Source organism: Pocillopora verrucosa, chromosome 2, assembly GCF_036669915.1.
Source record: "Pocillopora verrucosa isolate sample1 chromosome 2, ASM3666991v2, whole genome shotgun sequence".
In the NCBI taxonomy this organism is placed as follows: domain Eukaryota; kingdom Metazoa; phylum Cnidaria; class Anthozoa; order Scleractinia; family Pocilloporidae; genus Pocillopora; species Pocillopora verrucosa.
In genome coordinates, this window is record NC_089313.1 from 13695440 (window position 1) to 13712326 (window position 16887).

At 37.5% G+C, this 16887-nt stretch overlaps 1 protein-coding gene and 1 pseudogene across 1 annotated transcript in view; both read right to left on the reverse strand.

Annotated features, from left to right (window-relative positions):
- Window positions 1–5711, reverse strand: part of LOC136279067 (uncharacterized) — a 6450-nt gene extending 739 nt beyond the window's left edge. Inside the window, exons 1-5 of the mRNA XM_066162461.1 lie at window positions 5608–5711; window positions 4297–4366; window positions 3373–3494; window positions 2055–2986; window positions 1–1382 (exon numbers count right to left, since the gene is read on the reverse strand). The exon at window positions 1–1382 is cut by the window's left edge and continues 739 nt beyond it. Coding sequence (XP_066018558.1) covers window positions 817–1382; window positions 2055–2986; window positions 3373–3494; window positions 4297–4347 — 1671 coding nt within the window. The 5' untranslated portion in view covers window positions 4348–4366; window positions 5608–5711 and the 3' untranslated portion in view covers window positions 1–816. The remainder of the gene's footprint in view (window positions 1383–2054; window positions 2987–3372; window positions 3495–4296; window positions 4367–5607) is intronic.
- A 4352-nt stretch (window positions 5712–10063) lies between these two features.
- Window positions 10064–13561, reverse strand: LOC131788899 (uncharacterized; annotated as a pseudogene).
- Window positions 13562–16887: the final 3326 nt, after the last annotated feature.

The window sequence follows — 16887 nt, forward strand, 5'->3', positions numbered from 1 at the left end:
ATCTTCGGCCAATGGTTTTTCCTGGCCAGATGTTGCATAAAGAACCACTTAAAAATTTCATAAACAAGAGTTTCTATTGATACCTCTTTATCTGGTACCGCAATGATTCAATTTAGAGCCCTCAATCCAATAAGCGCCTCTCTCCACCAAGCCCCCCCCCCCCCCCCCTTGAATCTGGTTTTTGCTAATGAGCACCGCTATTGAGTAAAAATATTCTTATTTTAATAAGCAGCCCCTATTCCAATGAGATCAACTGTAGCTCAACTTCCCGCCATTTTTCACTCAAAGCCTCATTATAAAAACAGTGGTCCACGTCACTGTCCCTCAACCATTATGTCTACGTGGGGTTCCTACGTAGGTAAGTACGCAGTTCCTTAAAACAAATAATCACGTCTTAAAACTTTGTGACGATTGCTTGGCTGGTCGTTCTAGCCAGCAAGGATCCAAGGAAACAAATTCATTCAGTCTCAGTCATCTTAATACCTTTCAAATAAACACCAAAGCTTTGTTTCACACATTTCACTGTTTCTCGGAAGAGAAATAAACGCCCTGTTTTGAAGAAGCGCCCTCCCTTGAGGTACCAGAAGGTTATAAGTGCCCGGGCTCTAAATAGAATCATTACGATAGGTAAAGACTGATTTAATGTACAGTAACTGTGAAATGAGTAAATAGAGAATACTTTTTTGGATACGTCGTTTTTGTAGCGTTTCTTTAGATATTATAGTAATTTTTGAGAATTTGCAATTTTCTTAATTGGTGAATTTCTACATTTCCACCTGTCTTTTTTGACGATCTTCAATAATTGTTTCGAGGGGGTCAAATGAATTTCATCCCCTCTGCCTCGTTCACATTGGCAGCCAACTTTTTGTTGTAGGCATTCACTTTCTCATGGATTTTTTTCAAACAATCCAACCCAAAATACAAATTTTTTGAATAAGGACTTTCACAATCGAACTTTTTCAAAAAAAGGATTACAAATTGATCAGCTGCTGACGAGGGTTCCTTGCCACTCCTTCGGTATCGCAGTAGAAGGTCAGTCACGAACTCTGGGTCGTCGATTGTTCCGAAGTCTAACAATCCTTCTCTGTCTTTCTTTGGTAGACGGGAACTTCGGATCACTCGCATCGCGTCAAACATTCTCGACAGGTACTTGCTCATCTTCATCAAGCACTTCGCCAAGGAAATCTTTCCACAGTGTTCGTACTCTTTATTCGCCTCTCCCCAGTTTTCAATCATGGACACCCACAGGTCATAAGTTGATAGCGGCGTGTAATATTGACTCGTGGAGATTGCATTCATCTGAAGACCCTGTACCACATGTCGAATGGCGCCTCGGGTGTGATATGCCTCTGCAGCGTAGAGGAGGGCCTTGGAGAGGTAATCTGTGAAACAGCGTAATTAGACATAACTGTCGATTCAAGCCTATATGTATATGATACCAAATCTTCGGGGTCCTATTTTTTATAATTTATCATAACGCGCTGTGCGGGAAGTGGCACCCTTTTTATAAATTTTTCATCGGTACTTTTTGTACCGCTGATTAAAAAGAAAAAGTTAAAGGATCTTGCATGAAGTTTCTATTTAGTTACTCGCATCATCAATGGGGAGTATCGAGGTCAGTATCGTAACGAATTAGTGCTAATGGGACATTTCGTGCATTTTGAATTATTTTTCCTCGGTGAGACGCATTTCTTTCATTAATCATAACCACTACAATCTCCTCGAATGCTATGGTGCATTAGCTGCTTTAATTTTGAAAATGAAAAATCTGGGGAATTTCCAATATGGAGGATTTTTTCTTTTAGAAATTGTCTCTACCAGAGATGTTTGTCTCAAATGTATATGTTTTTTTTTCGGAAATTGTAACGGTTATGATTAACTTGTAACAGGCTTTGAGCCGTTTAATTAAGTCAGTAATCATACTCGTAATTGACAAAACGGACGTCCGATTTTGTTAATCACTCGTATGATTACAATCCGAATTGGGCTTCACTCGGTCCCTTTACCATTATAAACAGTTCTATAAATCTCTAGTCTGTCTAATATCTAATTACCTATTGATTGTATTTGGTAACCTCCTGTTTTCCCCTGTGACATACTTTGCAGGTACTCCTGGTACTTCTCATTGCGGGCTAATCTGAACTCAGCCAGTGTCTCTGTCTCTTTTTTTTTCAGGGCCAACTGCCCGTTCATAATTTCAAATTTTCTAAGCCAAGAACGCAACACATTCTTGGCCATTTCATCTTTTATTTCGTCAGTAGCTCCATTCTTCATTTCCTTAAAAGAATCTTCGTTGTACTTGAAGACCTTGTAATAGGCACTGGCTAATTCTTGCATTTTGTACCACCTGAATTGCTCAAGTTTGTGAAGACCCAAAGTAAATGAGAGGGGAAGGCTGGGAAACATCTTAGGCATGGCGAACTCCAGAGTGAAGGCGTAAACATTTGTGTCAAATACAAGCTCCGATGGTAACCCAAAGGTTTTTTTAAAATAACTATTAAATTTCTGAGTGACGGTTCCAGAATCTTTTCCAATAAGCCCGACGTCGTAGTCCGATTTGTAAGTGGCGCTGCCATATGGTTTAGGAAAACACACTCCACCCTCGGGAATCTCCCAACTCTGTGGAATGTCGGTGTAACTGCTCCTCTTTTCCTTGCAAGCTGTCAATGTCCCCTTACTTACATGCCAAAGAATGTGAGTAACTAAAAGATACCTAACGGCTGTAATTTTAAGGAGTATGTTGTTATGACCTTCTGTCACTTTTTGTAGAAGTTCCCAAGGTGATTGGCCAAGGTTTTTGTTAAATGTCTGAAAAAATTGCTCTGCCTCCTTTGCTGCTGTCTTGAAACGCAGTGTTCCAAGATGACCCTCAAAGGAAGGTTGTTCCCTCCACGCGTCAGCTCCAGGGTGTTCCTTGAAGTCGTAGTAACTTATGATTTCATCCATCCAGATGATATCGCCACTTGTAACTTTGGGGTCTTCGAATCTATAACAAAGAAAAATGTCTTGTTGTAATAAAAAGAACGAAAAAGATAGTACGTTAAGGGCTCAGTAATGAAAGAAGACAAATGTTTTTTCTCTGTCGGGAACGTGGAAAATATCTGAGTACTATAAGGAATCCAAGCTTGAGCACTGAATTTTGCCGAAGCTATATATCATTGCCCTGAAACTGAGTTATAGAAATATGTTTGATAGGTAAGCTTCATAATAATCACTGTTTCAAATCAAGTCACGATACTTTTGATCATGGTAATTGTGATAACGATCGATGCAAAATATAGGCAATACAAAACACGACAAGGTAATTGGAATTACACTCAATCCGATGTGTTGCAGGAGCTAAGCTCCTGGTATATGCAATTAGTCGTATACCTTTCAGTAACGTTTATTCCTTGGAGAGCCTCAATTTCGTCGTTTTTCTGCGGATCAATCGGCTGGTGTTCGACAGAATCTACCTCGAACATGGAAACTGGAAAGAGCTCACTGTCGCAAACCTGTCATACAGTATTGTACACATTACATAAAACTCCTTTATTTGGCTTAGCTCTTTACACCCTAACTTCAGCAGACATATTCTCCATTCTGTTCTTTATGCTTTTGATATGACGCCGACAAGGAGAATTTGGTTAAAAATCAGGAGCTTTTCGAAATATTCAAGTTTGCGGTCATTCCGTAATTGCCGCGACGAGCCTAATATTTAATTCAGAAGTGATACCTTAGTGAGAATTTAGATGCTAGTCATCGGGCCCTCAGGGGTTAAAGCGTTACACGGGTGTAAGTTGCCAGACGAGGTACGGGTTTTTGAAGTCTTTAAAACAATATACAATTTTTTTTCTGGATAGCATCTAGCTCAGAGTCGTGGATAGGGTGCGAATGTTAGCTTCAGGACTTGGCGTTGGGATTTTCAAAGTGTGCGAAATCTGAGGGTGTAAATGGGAGGGTGGGGGGGGTGGGGGGCAAATGCTCCTCTCTCTTAATTCAAATATCGATGATGTTGGACCATGTCGGTTAGTAGTTACTTTTCGCTTATCGTTTTTCGATTATAATTTTTTTTTTGTGGAACCCGGGAGACTGAATACGGTATGTCGGTCCAGAATCATTTCGAACGCGAACGATTGTCACTGTTTGGGGGGAATTTCTCAAACGTTTTAGGCAAAGATCTTAGGTATATCTAGCTTTAATCTTACATAATGAGCTAGTAAAACACAGTGATTATTGTGCATATCCCCAAATATAAAATTCAAAATTAATTTCTTAAAGAAAACCAATTATTCAACCTAGTTTGTCATTACTCACCACATGTCCTTGCACCAACATGAAAACCAGGATACTCAAAGTGGAAATCATTTTAATACATCTGAAAATTCTAAAGCAAAAAGAAATATGATAATAATAAGTTAAAGTTTATTTCAGTGCCTACGAGCAAAGGACTCACAGAGCGAGGAAACTTAAAATAAACGAGTTCGCAGACTTTGCGAATATGAAAATTACTTTATTTAAGACTTTGGGACTATTCATTAAACCTTGAGGTGAAAGTAAGTTAAAATAATGCAACGGCTATAACCTTTCTGCTGTAACCAAGCCGTGTCATCTGGATTAACAGTCATTACAGTTTAATAGTTTTCATATGATGACTAAAAGTTTTTCAAAAGTTAAAATTTTTTTCTTCCAACGGTTTTTTTTGTCTCAAGTGTAGTTTTCTCTAAATAAAAAAATAATCGAAATTTAACGGGAAAGTTTCAAAACGTATGTTTTAATTTGTTCTAAATGTCACTTCTAAAAACAGATTGCCAAAGGTCATGATAATAAATCAGTGTTCATTGAATTGAATGATATCCGGATGGCAAGAAGTATTCTACGACACATTTTTTTTTTCCGATTTTATTTACTTCTTCGGCTTAACAATTGCTATAGATGTTAGGAAACTTTGTTTCATTCCTTTATTTTCATTTTTTCCTGTTTTTTCCTTTGTTACGATTAGAAAGAGTCTTCCTCCGACTAAGTCACAATTAGAAATTAATTACGGAGGTATCTAAAACAAATAACAATTGGCTTTGGTTAGCAAAAGACCAACCTTGAACGACTCCTCGCGGATCAAAAGTTCGTGACTCAACTTTAGTGACCTCTGAAAAGCTTCAAACTGAATTTGGTAATGAGTTTTTCTTAACCCACCTTTTTTATTGGCACTTTGCTTTTCTATTGAGAAGATTTTCTTCGTCGTGCTATAGATCCTTGGTTATAGCAAGACAAAATATGTCAGCTATTTTCTTGGTTATAGATATCCAACCTCAAAATTCTTGTTACGTTTTGTGTTTTTTTAACTCACTGCCGGTATTTTTCCGACTAAGGGTAACCCGGCTTCATTTCAGCTAATTACATTCACAATCGACAAGAAATTGTTAAAGTAATTCATATGATTTATCGTCATTGTGGTAAGTACATGCTCACAGTTTCAGAGGATTAACTTGAAAAAAAATTATGACTCTTCAATCAATCTCTCTCCTCAAGACCTAAATTATAGCCCCCTAATTAGAGGCCATACCGAGTTTTAAAAAAATGCGGTGCTTTTTTCTGATTAGCGATTTTCTTTGAAAACTTGTATCCTACCTTTGGATTTGAAGTAGCTGCTTAGGAGACCAAGACTCAAAGCTCTAATTTTACGATGAAAAATTTGGTTTGAGTCCAATACTGTTTACTTTCTGAAAGTTGAGTGAGACTTGTGAAGGGCAAAAACTACGCTTGATATTCATAGCCTTAACTTTGCTGGCCACCAGCTGATTTTTAATTATTAACGGAGATAATTGGTTGTTTAAGTGCTTTTCTTTCTAGTGTACCTGGCTAATGGATTTTATGCTTCATCTCATTTGTGTCGATTCAATTACTCTGCGTTTTATTGTAGTTCTTTCTTAAAATTATGATCGCATGCGTGAGATAAATTTTACACCGCGAGGCCGAGAATTCACCACTGCGATCATGAAAATTAAACCAGCCCATCAACTCGTTGGCAAATCAGAGGTGCCATCATAATTATAATAGTCATTGTCGTTAATTTTTAAAACAAGAGCTAGTGTTCGGGTCCAAAATGTTAAGGTCCAAACTTTTTCTTTGTTCAACATTTTTCGGACAATTTTTATTTTCCTTCGTTTCACAAGACGCTGATAACAAGACTTAAAGAAAGATAATGACAAAACGTGTTTTTTCTACAGTTACTAACAAGATGTGCAACTGAGAGGGATGCAATTAACTGGTTTTTCAAGCATTAAGAGAAGCTAAGAACATGTTAATTGACTACGTTTTATTATCAAAACTCTGAACAACAAGTCGGGGTTTGTTTCTTTCCCTTTCTTCAGCTCATAACCAAGAAACTAATATAAGTTGAGCTTTAGATGAAAATCTTCGTGAACAAAAGCCTTACCCTTTCATGACAAAAAGTAACACTTTTGCAACGATTTAACACTGCTCTTTTATTGTTTGACCATAACGACCATTGCTAATTGCATGTAAGTAGAGACACTTAAAAGCATCTGGAGTACCCTTTAATTTTTCCACCAGTGCTTCCACGGGTATGAAGTTGTACCAGGCGTACCTTTTAAAAGGTTTAGAGCTTTTCAAAGAACTTCATTTGAAAGCATAATAGTTAATTAGCAAAGCGTATAGTTAATATTGTTGGATGAATTTTTTAGCTTTCATTCCATCGCGTGACAGAATCACTTAGTCCACATTAGTTATACGAGCTGACCAAAATAGGTAGACTGGTCACAAACTTATTTAAACCAATTTTCATTTTCACAGCATTGATAAGATTCTAATTCTGAAATTTTAGAAATTGTCAGTATTATTCTAGGACCTAAAACTATAAAACATAAGTTTTTCTGAGCTATGCCACAAGTCTTGATTAGTCAACTCCAATTTTCTTTTGATTTCAATTTACGTTTTTGTCGTCAAATGAGATGTCAGTTGATAATTTGCGATTTGTTTCATCAAGGTCTCTTTCAGAAAATGATACTAATCTACTCCTTAAGGGTGTTACTATGGTAATCTTCTTTTCTCAACGAAAGACTACAAAATGTAAAGAACAATTATTATCCATTAGATTTTAATGACTTCCAAAAAGTCAAAATCTTTTTTAGGCTCACGATTGTTTTCGACACCTATTGTTTTAAGTTTACTTGCCGGACAATCTTGGCGGCTGTATTTAGTATTTATTACATTTAATGTCTTTTATGAGGAAAACTGAAATAAAACTTAGTTTATTACATTTCGTCATGTTTTGAACAGTCAAGGAAAATCTTTATTTGGTAATTCACAAGTAGAAACCAACGGGGGCGTTTCTAACGGTATCTAATTTGGTCGAGTTCGCAATATTTAAATTTAACTATCAATACCTGAAATGTTAGAAACATTTTGTAAGATATATATCTCCTCTGACTCACCACTTATTTTTTTCTACCTTTTTTTGATTTCTCAGTTTAGTCTACTTTTTCAAACTATCCGCTTCAATCAAGGAAATTTACACTCTTATCTTAAACTTCTTAGCTCACCTTTTGATTTGATTTACTACAAAGGGCAGAGACTTAAAGCAAAACAAGGCCCCAACAGTCCTTGTACGCTCTTTTCGGAATTTGAATGAAACTTCAAAACACAAAGGACCACTGAGATTTACAGCTAAAACTAGTCTTGTCACAAACATAGGGACATTTAATTACTAATGATTTCAAAACGTATCATTGGTAAAACTAATACAGTCGCTACCAGACACTGCTGGCTTGTTAGAAGCTTTTTTGGGAACAGCGCGATGTGGATAACCTATCCATTTTATTTAATTTTTTCCGAAGTGTTTGCCTACAATACACCTTGGAAATAGTAATAATCTTTTCCCCAACGGTCTAAACAGACTACAAAATCTGAAAGGGAAAGTATTTTCCATTAACTTTTAATGACGTCCTGAAAGAAAATATTTTCTGGCTCACGATTTTTTACGACACCTATATTGTTTTATGTTAACGTTTACTTGGCAAACAAAGTTAGTAGCGGTATTTAGTATTCATAACATTTAATGACAGTTTGTGGAAAACTAGTGAAAAGTTAGTTTTTGGCATTTTCTTGTTTTGCACGATCAAGGAAACTCTTCATTCTAATTATTCACAATAAGAAACCAACAGGGATGTTTCTAAACTATGCGGGTAGCTGGGGATTCGGTCGAGTTCACAACATTTAAGTTAGATCAACCGATTCCTGAAAAGTTACAAACATTCTGTAACATATATATTTCCTCTCACCCCCAATTTTACTCTTTACTTCCTCTTGACTTTTCAGTAAAGTCAATTTTTTAAAATTATCAGTGTCCATTAAAGAACTATTTACTTTGGCTCAAAATCGTTTCCTCACCTTTTGATTTGACGCACTCCTAGAAGAGCAGTGAATCAAAACACGACACTAGCACCAATATCTCGAAAGCTAAATGAAGCCTTAAAGCACGAAGGACTATTGAGATTGACAGATAAAAGTGATCTTGCAACAACCGCAGACGTTTCATTACTAATTATTTCAAAACATGTCATTGGTAAAATTGATGTAGTCGCTACCAGACACTGCTGGCTGGTTAGATGCTTTTCCTCAATAGAGCGATGCAGTTAATCTTTTCCTTCTATTTTCATTTTCATTTTTGTTTCCAAAGTATTTCCCTACTGTATAATCATTTGCATGATGAGACCTCCAAATGGAAAACCAAGGTTCGATTCAAAGAAAAAACCGAAAAAAAGTCACTGTCTGGAGCAAAAGAGATTTTGGACGACCTCACAATTACCGTAAGAGTAATCTTACCCAATGAAACAAAGGCGCTTTATTGTTTACAAAGTGTCTCACATTTGTACGTCGTCGTAGCTTGTGTCACTAAGGACGAGGAAAAAAGGGCTCATCGAATAGAATCTAAGGATTGAAATTGTTCATGACTCAATTGAGAGTCAGTTGATTTCTAAACCCTAAAACAGGGTTAGGTCAAGAAGAAGTACATGAAAAGTTTGCCGAGTAATTTTGAAATAATCATTAGCAATTTATGCGAGCTCTATGAAACCTATGGCGAATATTTTCAGTTTCTTTCCTTTTGTTCTTTTCACCGAAAAAGTAAAGGCTAGTGATCAATGGAACTCCCTGAATTGAAACCATGGACATCTCATATGATTTTCCACTGACAACCTGAATCTCTTTTTGAGGAAGATCGACGATCGAATTTATGACCACTGTTTTGAGTTATTCTCTCAGCGGCCTCTCTAAGCTCCTTAATCTGACTGTGGATTCATTTGTCAAAGACAGTTTCAATCCTCTTTGCGCATGCACCACTCGACTTAACAGAAATCTTAAACTCCTATCCAAATCTTCCTCGGCCAGACTCACTCGTGGGATCTAGGTTCAAGAATAATTTCAACTTAATGACCAGAAACAGCCTATCACTTGATTGGTTCCAACAGTTTTTTATTTCAAGATGCAAATGGTTCTCACATATTCCTTGTCTGAACAGTTTTTGCCCGAGAAATAATTCAAGTAAAGTAATCCTAGTTTAGGTGTTCCAAATTAAAGTGTTTAATATGACAGTTGGCTCTTAAACTTTTTTTTCGGATAAATGCGGTTAAATTAAGTTGACAAAGAACAATTTACACTCCTGAGTTCTAGTCGTTTATATTCGCTTAAGTTACGTTTGAATCAAGTTTAGACCAAAATCGTTTCACTATCATGCCAGACCAAGTTGTCAGTTGATATTTCTGGGTCGACAAAGGAATTCGAAGCGAAAGGAAAAACTGTTCTAGATTCAAGAGTGTATTTTGGCATTTATCCCTCTTTATCTCCTTTAAGATAATCAAGAGAGCTAAACTTTGATGGTAGATACTTTAAATGTGAGCAAGTTAAAGATTAACTATGATAGTGTCGCTATACTGTTTTGGTGGTGTATGATAACCACTCATCTTACACATGATCAGTTGTAGATTCTCCTCTCTGATTAAATATTTGTTAGAATTTGGATGTATAATTGATTAACGTTAGTAAAGTCTCTTGACAATTTCCTGAATTTTCCCTATCTGTACGCTTGATAATGTGTTGCCTTTGTTGGGAGAAGTTCTCTGTTAAGCATTGACATCTCCGTCCTTGTTGGTCACAAGAGCTGCCAGCCTTGCATTATAGGCATCCACTACGTTGTTGATTCTTGTCATACAAGCCACGGAGAGACCCAGGTTAGCGGGGGGTGCCTGAGCTGCTACGTTCACCATTCCATTACACTGGAACTTTTTCAAAAAGTTGTAATAACTTTTAGGTTCTGTGGCTTGGCCATTTCGCCGCCATTGCAGCGCAGCAGCTTCAGGGTCGTCGGTTGTACCAAAGGCTAGCAATCCCTGACTGCTTCTAGATGGCAGACGGACACGGACTAGTCGCATCGCGTTGAACATCCTCCACAGGTATTTACTCATCTTGTTTAAGCACGCCGCTATGAGGACATTTGGGCCACAGTGTGCGTACTCCTTATTTGCATCTCCCCAGTTTTCGATCATGGACACCCACAAGTCATAACTTAACAGCGGTGTGTTAAACTCGCCCCTGTCGATCGCCTGCATCTGCATACCCTGTACCACATGCCGCATGGCGCCGCGGGTGTGATATGCCTCTGCAGCGTAGAGTAGCGTCTTAGCAACGTTGTCTGTTGAGGCAGGAATTGTTCGTGTCAGTCGTCACTTAAAGTTAATTTTAGCTCACTATTGCATGTTGTTTAACCTTATGATGCAACATAGTTATTCCTTGAATAAGCGCCCGCAGTATTTGTTTTTTAATACTACTGTTCTGTTTAATTGTCTATTTTAACTGAGCTGAATGTATTTCTTCTAGTGAAAACTGAAAAAAGTTGTTCTCGGAATATTTGTAGTTTCGTTTCAATTTTTAACCATCATTTTTTTATAGCCAAATCAATCGACCGTTGATTTATTGTAGATGTCAAGAGGCAATTATAACTAAACATTGAAAATAAGGACAAGAAAACTGTTCTAAGCGCGGGAGGACGCAAGTACACAAAACGGGCTTGACTTAGGCTTTGCATCCGACTGAATGGTCGAGAGAGTGGCGTGGGTTTCTGGACCATTCACAGATGATAGCTAAGGAAAACCAAAGGCATGCTGAAACTGACTTTAACACATAATAAGGAAACATTTCAAGTCGATAAGCTTAAAGACTTTTAGCTCAACGAATCATTAATCACCTATCATACTGGGCTCATATCCTCCGTTTTGTGATACGGCCGCCACAAACGCTTGGTACTTATTATTGTGGGCGAGTCTGAAGGCTTGGTCGGTTCTTGCCCCCTTTTTGAAATTTTCAGCGGTGTTCATGTTGTCGAACTTTGTCAGCCACTCGTTCAGAACCTGCCAAGGCGCAGCTTGCATGTTATTTTGAGCTGACGTCGTCAACGCTTGAAAAAATTGTCGTTGTACTTGAACATCTTATAATAAGCACTGGCCAATTCTTGCATTTTGTACTTCACTTTTGTTTCAAGTTTCGCAACCTTGTCAGGAAACGTATTGGGAATCTTGAGAAACATCGCGGGCATGGCGAATTCAAGGGTGAAGGCATAAACATTTGTGTCAAATACAAGCTCTGAGGGTTTGCCGAATCCATTCGGGCCGGCGGCTTGAAAATACTGATTAAAGCTCTGTGTGACGGTTCCAGAATTTACTCCGATGAGCCCGACGTCGTAGTCTGACTTATAGGTGGCGCTGCCATAAGGTAAAAGAAAACACACTCCGGTTGCAGGGATCTCGAAGTTTTGGATAATGCCGCTGTATTTGTCTCTAGTTTCCTTGCAAGCAATTAACTTTCTATTACTTTGAACCCAAAGAACATGGGTTACAAAAAGGTATCTAGCAGCTGTGATGTAGAGGAGGTTGATAGGGGTTCGTGTAGCCAGTAAATTTTGCCATGGTGTTGCGTGGTTGTTGTTATTTCAGAAGAATTGCTCTGCTAACTGTGCGGCTGCTGCCCAGCCTCCTTTTCCAATTTGACCTTTAAAACTTGGTAGCGTCTCCCATTGGTCTTTATTGGGATCTTTCTCGAAACCGTAAGCATCAGCAATTTGAATTTTCAACGGCTGAACATCAACATCGATTGGTGGACTTTTGGTTCTTGTCTAGTAGATTTACTAATTTTCTTAAAAGCATTTACTTGCCGTCATCTCGTTTAATAACTGTGCCAGTCATAATGATGATGAAGATGTTTACCGTTTGATTGGTGCAATATCTGAATCTAATATTTTGTAGTAATCATGATAATAATAGTAATAATAATGATAATAATAAATCTGATCCGGCTTAGGGATGTGGAGGCTATTCATGGTCAGCATTTAGAAATGATTGATCTGAGTGGTCGATTACTTGGGAGAATTTGGCATGTTTATCAATCAGAATTGTTCGATCTAGTCTTTTTTTTTGTCTCTTTTGTGTCTTTTTTCTTTTAATCGCTTTCACCATGACGATATGGAACACACAATAGAGCAAGGCTCCAAATTAAGTGTGCCCTTAAGAGAGGTACTGTGAGAACAGAGTGTCTTCTCTAAGAACACCACGCATAGTCTTAGTAAACAAATCCAGCTAATAAATACTCGACAACTTGTCCAAATCTCTCCTAGTTTTCCAAGGAATCACAAAAGAATTGTTAAATTGTCCATGGATCAAAGATAAATCTCATCTGGAGCTAAAATATGGCAGTTCCTTCAATAAAGATCGTCTAGATTTATCAGCGTCTTTACTCGTACCTTCCATGTTATAGGAATTACAATATTACGAGGACTAAATAGAATAAAAGTGCACATAGCAGCTAAAAATGAGTTGTTTACAGATCAAGCTTCAGCCATCGCTGGATTGATGGCCAGATGGAGAAGATCCACGTGCTCCTAGGTTTACCAAATTATTTGTTTGCCCATAGAACGAGAAAATAAGAGAAGATAAGAGAAAATAAGCTACCAATTCATATTCTCTTGCACGGATCAATATTCCCCGGTATAGCTTTCGCACTCGGTTTGTAAGAATTTATTCGTACGGTAGTTGAAAATGGGGTTTCTGGCGCATTTTGAGATCAACCTTGATTTTAAAGGTAACTCATTGGATGGATTTGAAAACGGGGTTGATTTAAAAGTACAGATTTAGACATTGTGAAGAGGGTGTGAAATTACTCACCTGTGAAAGATTTAAATTGTCTTTTGAAATCGAGGTTGATTTCAAAATGTGCAAGAACAGGAGCCCATTCTCCTGGCAAGAACTCTTTATTTGAAATAAATGTTAATTTCAAGGCTAAATTCATGAGTTGCCTTTAACATCAAGGTTGACTTCAAGTCGAGTCAACCTTGAAGTCAAAGTTAAATTTATGCAGTGAGTTACCTTTAAAATCAAGGTTGATCTCAAAATGGGCAAGAAACTCCATTTCCTGTCTACTCCTACCTCTCGCTATCTACTCCTCCTTGAAGGAGCTCAATCTTGTCGTTTTCCGGCAGATCACTTTGCCGGCTCTCGTCAATATCCAGTTTGAACATAGAAACAGGGAAAAGTTCCCTGTCACACACCTGTGATACAAGACCCATTGTAAGAGAGAACCGCATATAGAGAAAGCCACCGACAGGTATTTCATTTAAATCGTTTTAATGGCTTACAGACATAATTTCTGAAATATCAGATACGGGTGACAGTAAGGCAAATGAGAAGTGTTGAGACTAGACATGTAATGTTAATCAAAGTCATGAAATTAAGGTCAGGTAAAACTCTCTTACTCGTCACTTACCACACGGTCCTGAACGAAGACGAAAATCATGGCACTCAAAATCAATAACATTTTGAAGAACCTGCAAATATCATCGGTTAGTAAGAATTTCATATTGTTATTTATCACTTATCTTATTGGGTGAGTTTGGTCGAGATTCGCCTAAAAATTCATCCCTGTCTTCGATTGCTTATTCACAGGCACAGAATCATAGTTTTACCAAGCTGAACCATAACCATGATATTAATACTTTTAAGTCTCTTAATTTGGGGTAACACCTATCCCACCACAGAAGAGTTTATTCTCGAAATTGGCCAAGGAGGGCCCCGTAGTAGTTCTCACATCAATCTTGTTTTCAGAAATTCTGACTCAAACTAAGCCTTCTCTTCAAACAGATTGAACCGTATTTAAGCAAGCGGAAACGATTCGCTAAATTGAACCATGATCATTGAATGGTAATGTATCACTTTGTAAGTTGTATTTTGAAGGAACATTTTCGCTGTGTCATATTCATATCAGTTCGTTGCCACTTATCGCGGCAATGAGAGAACTTCTTCGATGAACATGGTGTGTGATTCGCGCTCAAACGAACACTCTTTCAAACATTTTCTCCTAGTGTCTGATAAACAAGTATTTGCAAGTGCCCTCGTACAATTAAGGATTGATTTCACCGGTATTTTCAAAGTTCTATAATTTTTGTAAGAGCCCATGCGGTGGCATATACAGACAAACTTAACTGAATCAGTCACTCAGGATGTGGTATTTTCTTTACCAATGTTTGGCTTTCCTTAATAATTCCATTTTTTTTTTCAATATTTACCTTTTTTATTCCCTGGTCTATATTGTCTATTGATCTGAACAAGTTTTTCGAGGGCTTCAAGGGCCAGGAAATTTGATAGATATTATCTAAAATTCCTTCTGGCATACGCAAAGGGATCATTCTTCTCTAAACATTGTACCTTTTTTTATATGCATGTAGTACGTGTACTTTGAAACTCCTTGTGCTACCTTTCAATTAAGAGCAGTTGATGAAGAACAAGATTCGATGAGGAGCGCTCTGATCGAACGCTAAATGAAACTTTTAAATAAGTAAAAAATAAGCTGAATATTTATGGCCCATTACAGACATGCCACAAGCTTAGCAATGCTTTAGATATAATTCAAATCTTGTCAGAGGTGAACTACCTGTAACTACCAGAAACTGGACAACAACTAAAAGTCATACGTAATTGACTGGAGTGTCCCTTTATTCAAAACACAAAAGAGGCTACTATTGAAAAATGTATGATTAGATCCTTGGAATTAGGTAAGAGCTTATGTTTGCACAGTTTTAAATGTTCCTTGTTGCCTTTCGCCCCGCAATTTTGAGTTGTTTATAAGAGAAAAAACTCCCATTGTGGTTAAGATACCAGCTCACTGCTCCGTCAAAACTAGACGAAGGCTGTCTAGACTAGTTTGATAGTTTGCTCATGATCATCAAAGCTATAAAGGCAATAACGAAAACAAACGACTTCATTGATTTAAGCGATAAAAAGTATCGTTTCCTTGAAGTATCAGAATCGAAAAACCAAAACTATATAAATGAACTTCTGAGACGAAAAAAATGGTCCTTTCAATAATAGGCGACATACGAAGGTCTCTATGGGAGGTTTACACGTTATCCGTAAAATTAATGGACAAAAATTGAAGAAGATCATTTGTTTCTACCAAATGAGTTGAAAATGGAAATCGGCCTCTGTAAAGATTTACGAATGCTGAGCTTTTGAGCATCTGAGGAAGGGTTAACGCTCGCAACGTCGGTTTTAGAAACTCATTATGGTGGCCGAATTTCATTATCAACTCAGTTGATGAAGCCAATTTATCTTGTGTTACCCCTTACCGATGCAGCACCACAGTTTTTGTAGGACTTGTATAAACCTATCCCCTTTACTCGAAATTTAAAAAGCTAACCATAACACTATTTCCCACTTATGATGTGTCATTTTGAAAGAATAAAAAATATTGGACTGTTATGTGTCTTGCCTTGTGGCTAATACGGTTACACACTCTATTCTGGTACTTAAAAAAAAAGACACTTGGCTCAGGTCCCTCCTTGTAAACTAATATTTACTTATAGAATGGGGTAGAGGGCTGACCCGTCTAAACTCAGTCAATAAGCATTTTTGTCATATGACCACTAACTTGGTTTTGGAAAATTCGAAAGGGCGCGATAGAGTGGTGCGCGCAGGAAAAACTGAAAGCTGAGATACCAAAATAAAGAATTTTCCTTAATTTTTCCCAGTCACAACAAGAAATTCACGATTCATCGAAAAATATGACTTATTTTCTCATTTTTTTTTCATGCTGTCACTCATTTTTTGCAACAGTGTTCTGGCCGGACGGCTTTTTCTAGATCGGCTCGATTCTACCCGTCCGGCCTTCACGGGATTGCGCGTGCGGCACCGGACGGATAATATGATAATTCAAGTTAATTAGGAAATAAATTTTAGAATCGTTAGCCGTAAAATGACCAAACTTTTAATCTCAACCTGCTTTGTAAACAATCACCCCCTTGAGACACCCTGGTATCCTGACACGCTGTAAGTTAGCAGGTTCTCTGAGCACAAATAAAGAGTTGTCTCAATGAATTGCCTTGTGAGCTATTATCAATACTTAATGGAAATTCTTAAGCTCGACTTTAGCATATAACTTTTTCTTCGATTTAACATTAACTTAAGCTTTTTGCCACAAAATCGGTCGCTTTTATGGTGAGACTTGACAAAATAAAATCTCAAGGGTTCTTCTATCTCACTTCAGTTGCATTTACGTATATACCTAGAACCAAATACCTCGAAAAAAGTTTATCTTCCATTTAAGCGCGGAATCTTTATCACCGTTTAAAGTCAAAATAAACGCTTACACCCTCTCATAGCTAAATCTTAGAATATAGATCTTGTAGAGTTTTTATTACGCGATTTATTACGCGATTTATTACGCGATTTATTACGCGATTTATTACGCGATTTATTACGCGATTTATTACGCGATGCATCCTTCATCCTTTAATGTTTCAATTTACTTATGAAAATGGTGTTGATTCGACTTTAAATTGGGTATCTGTAA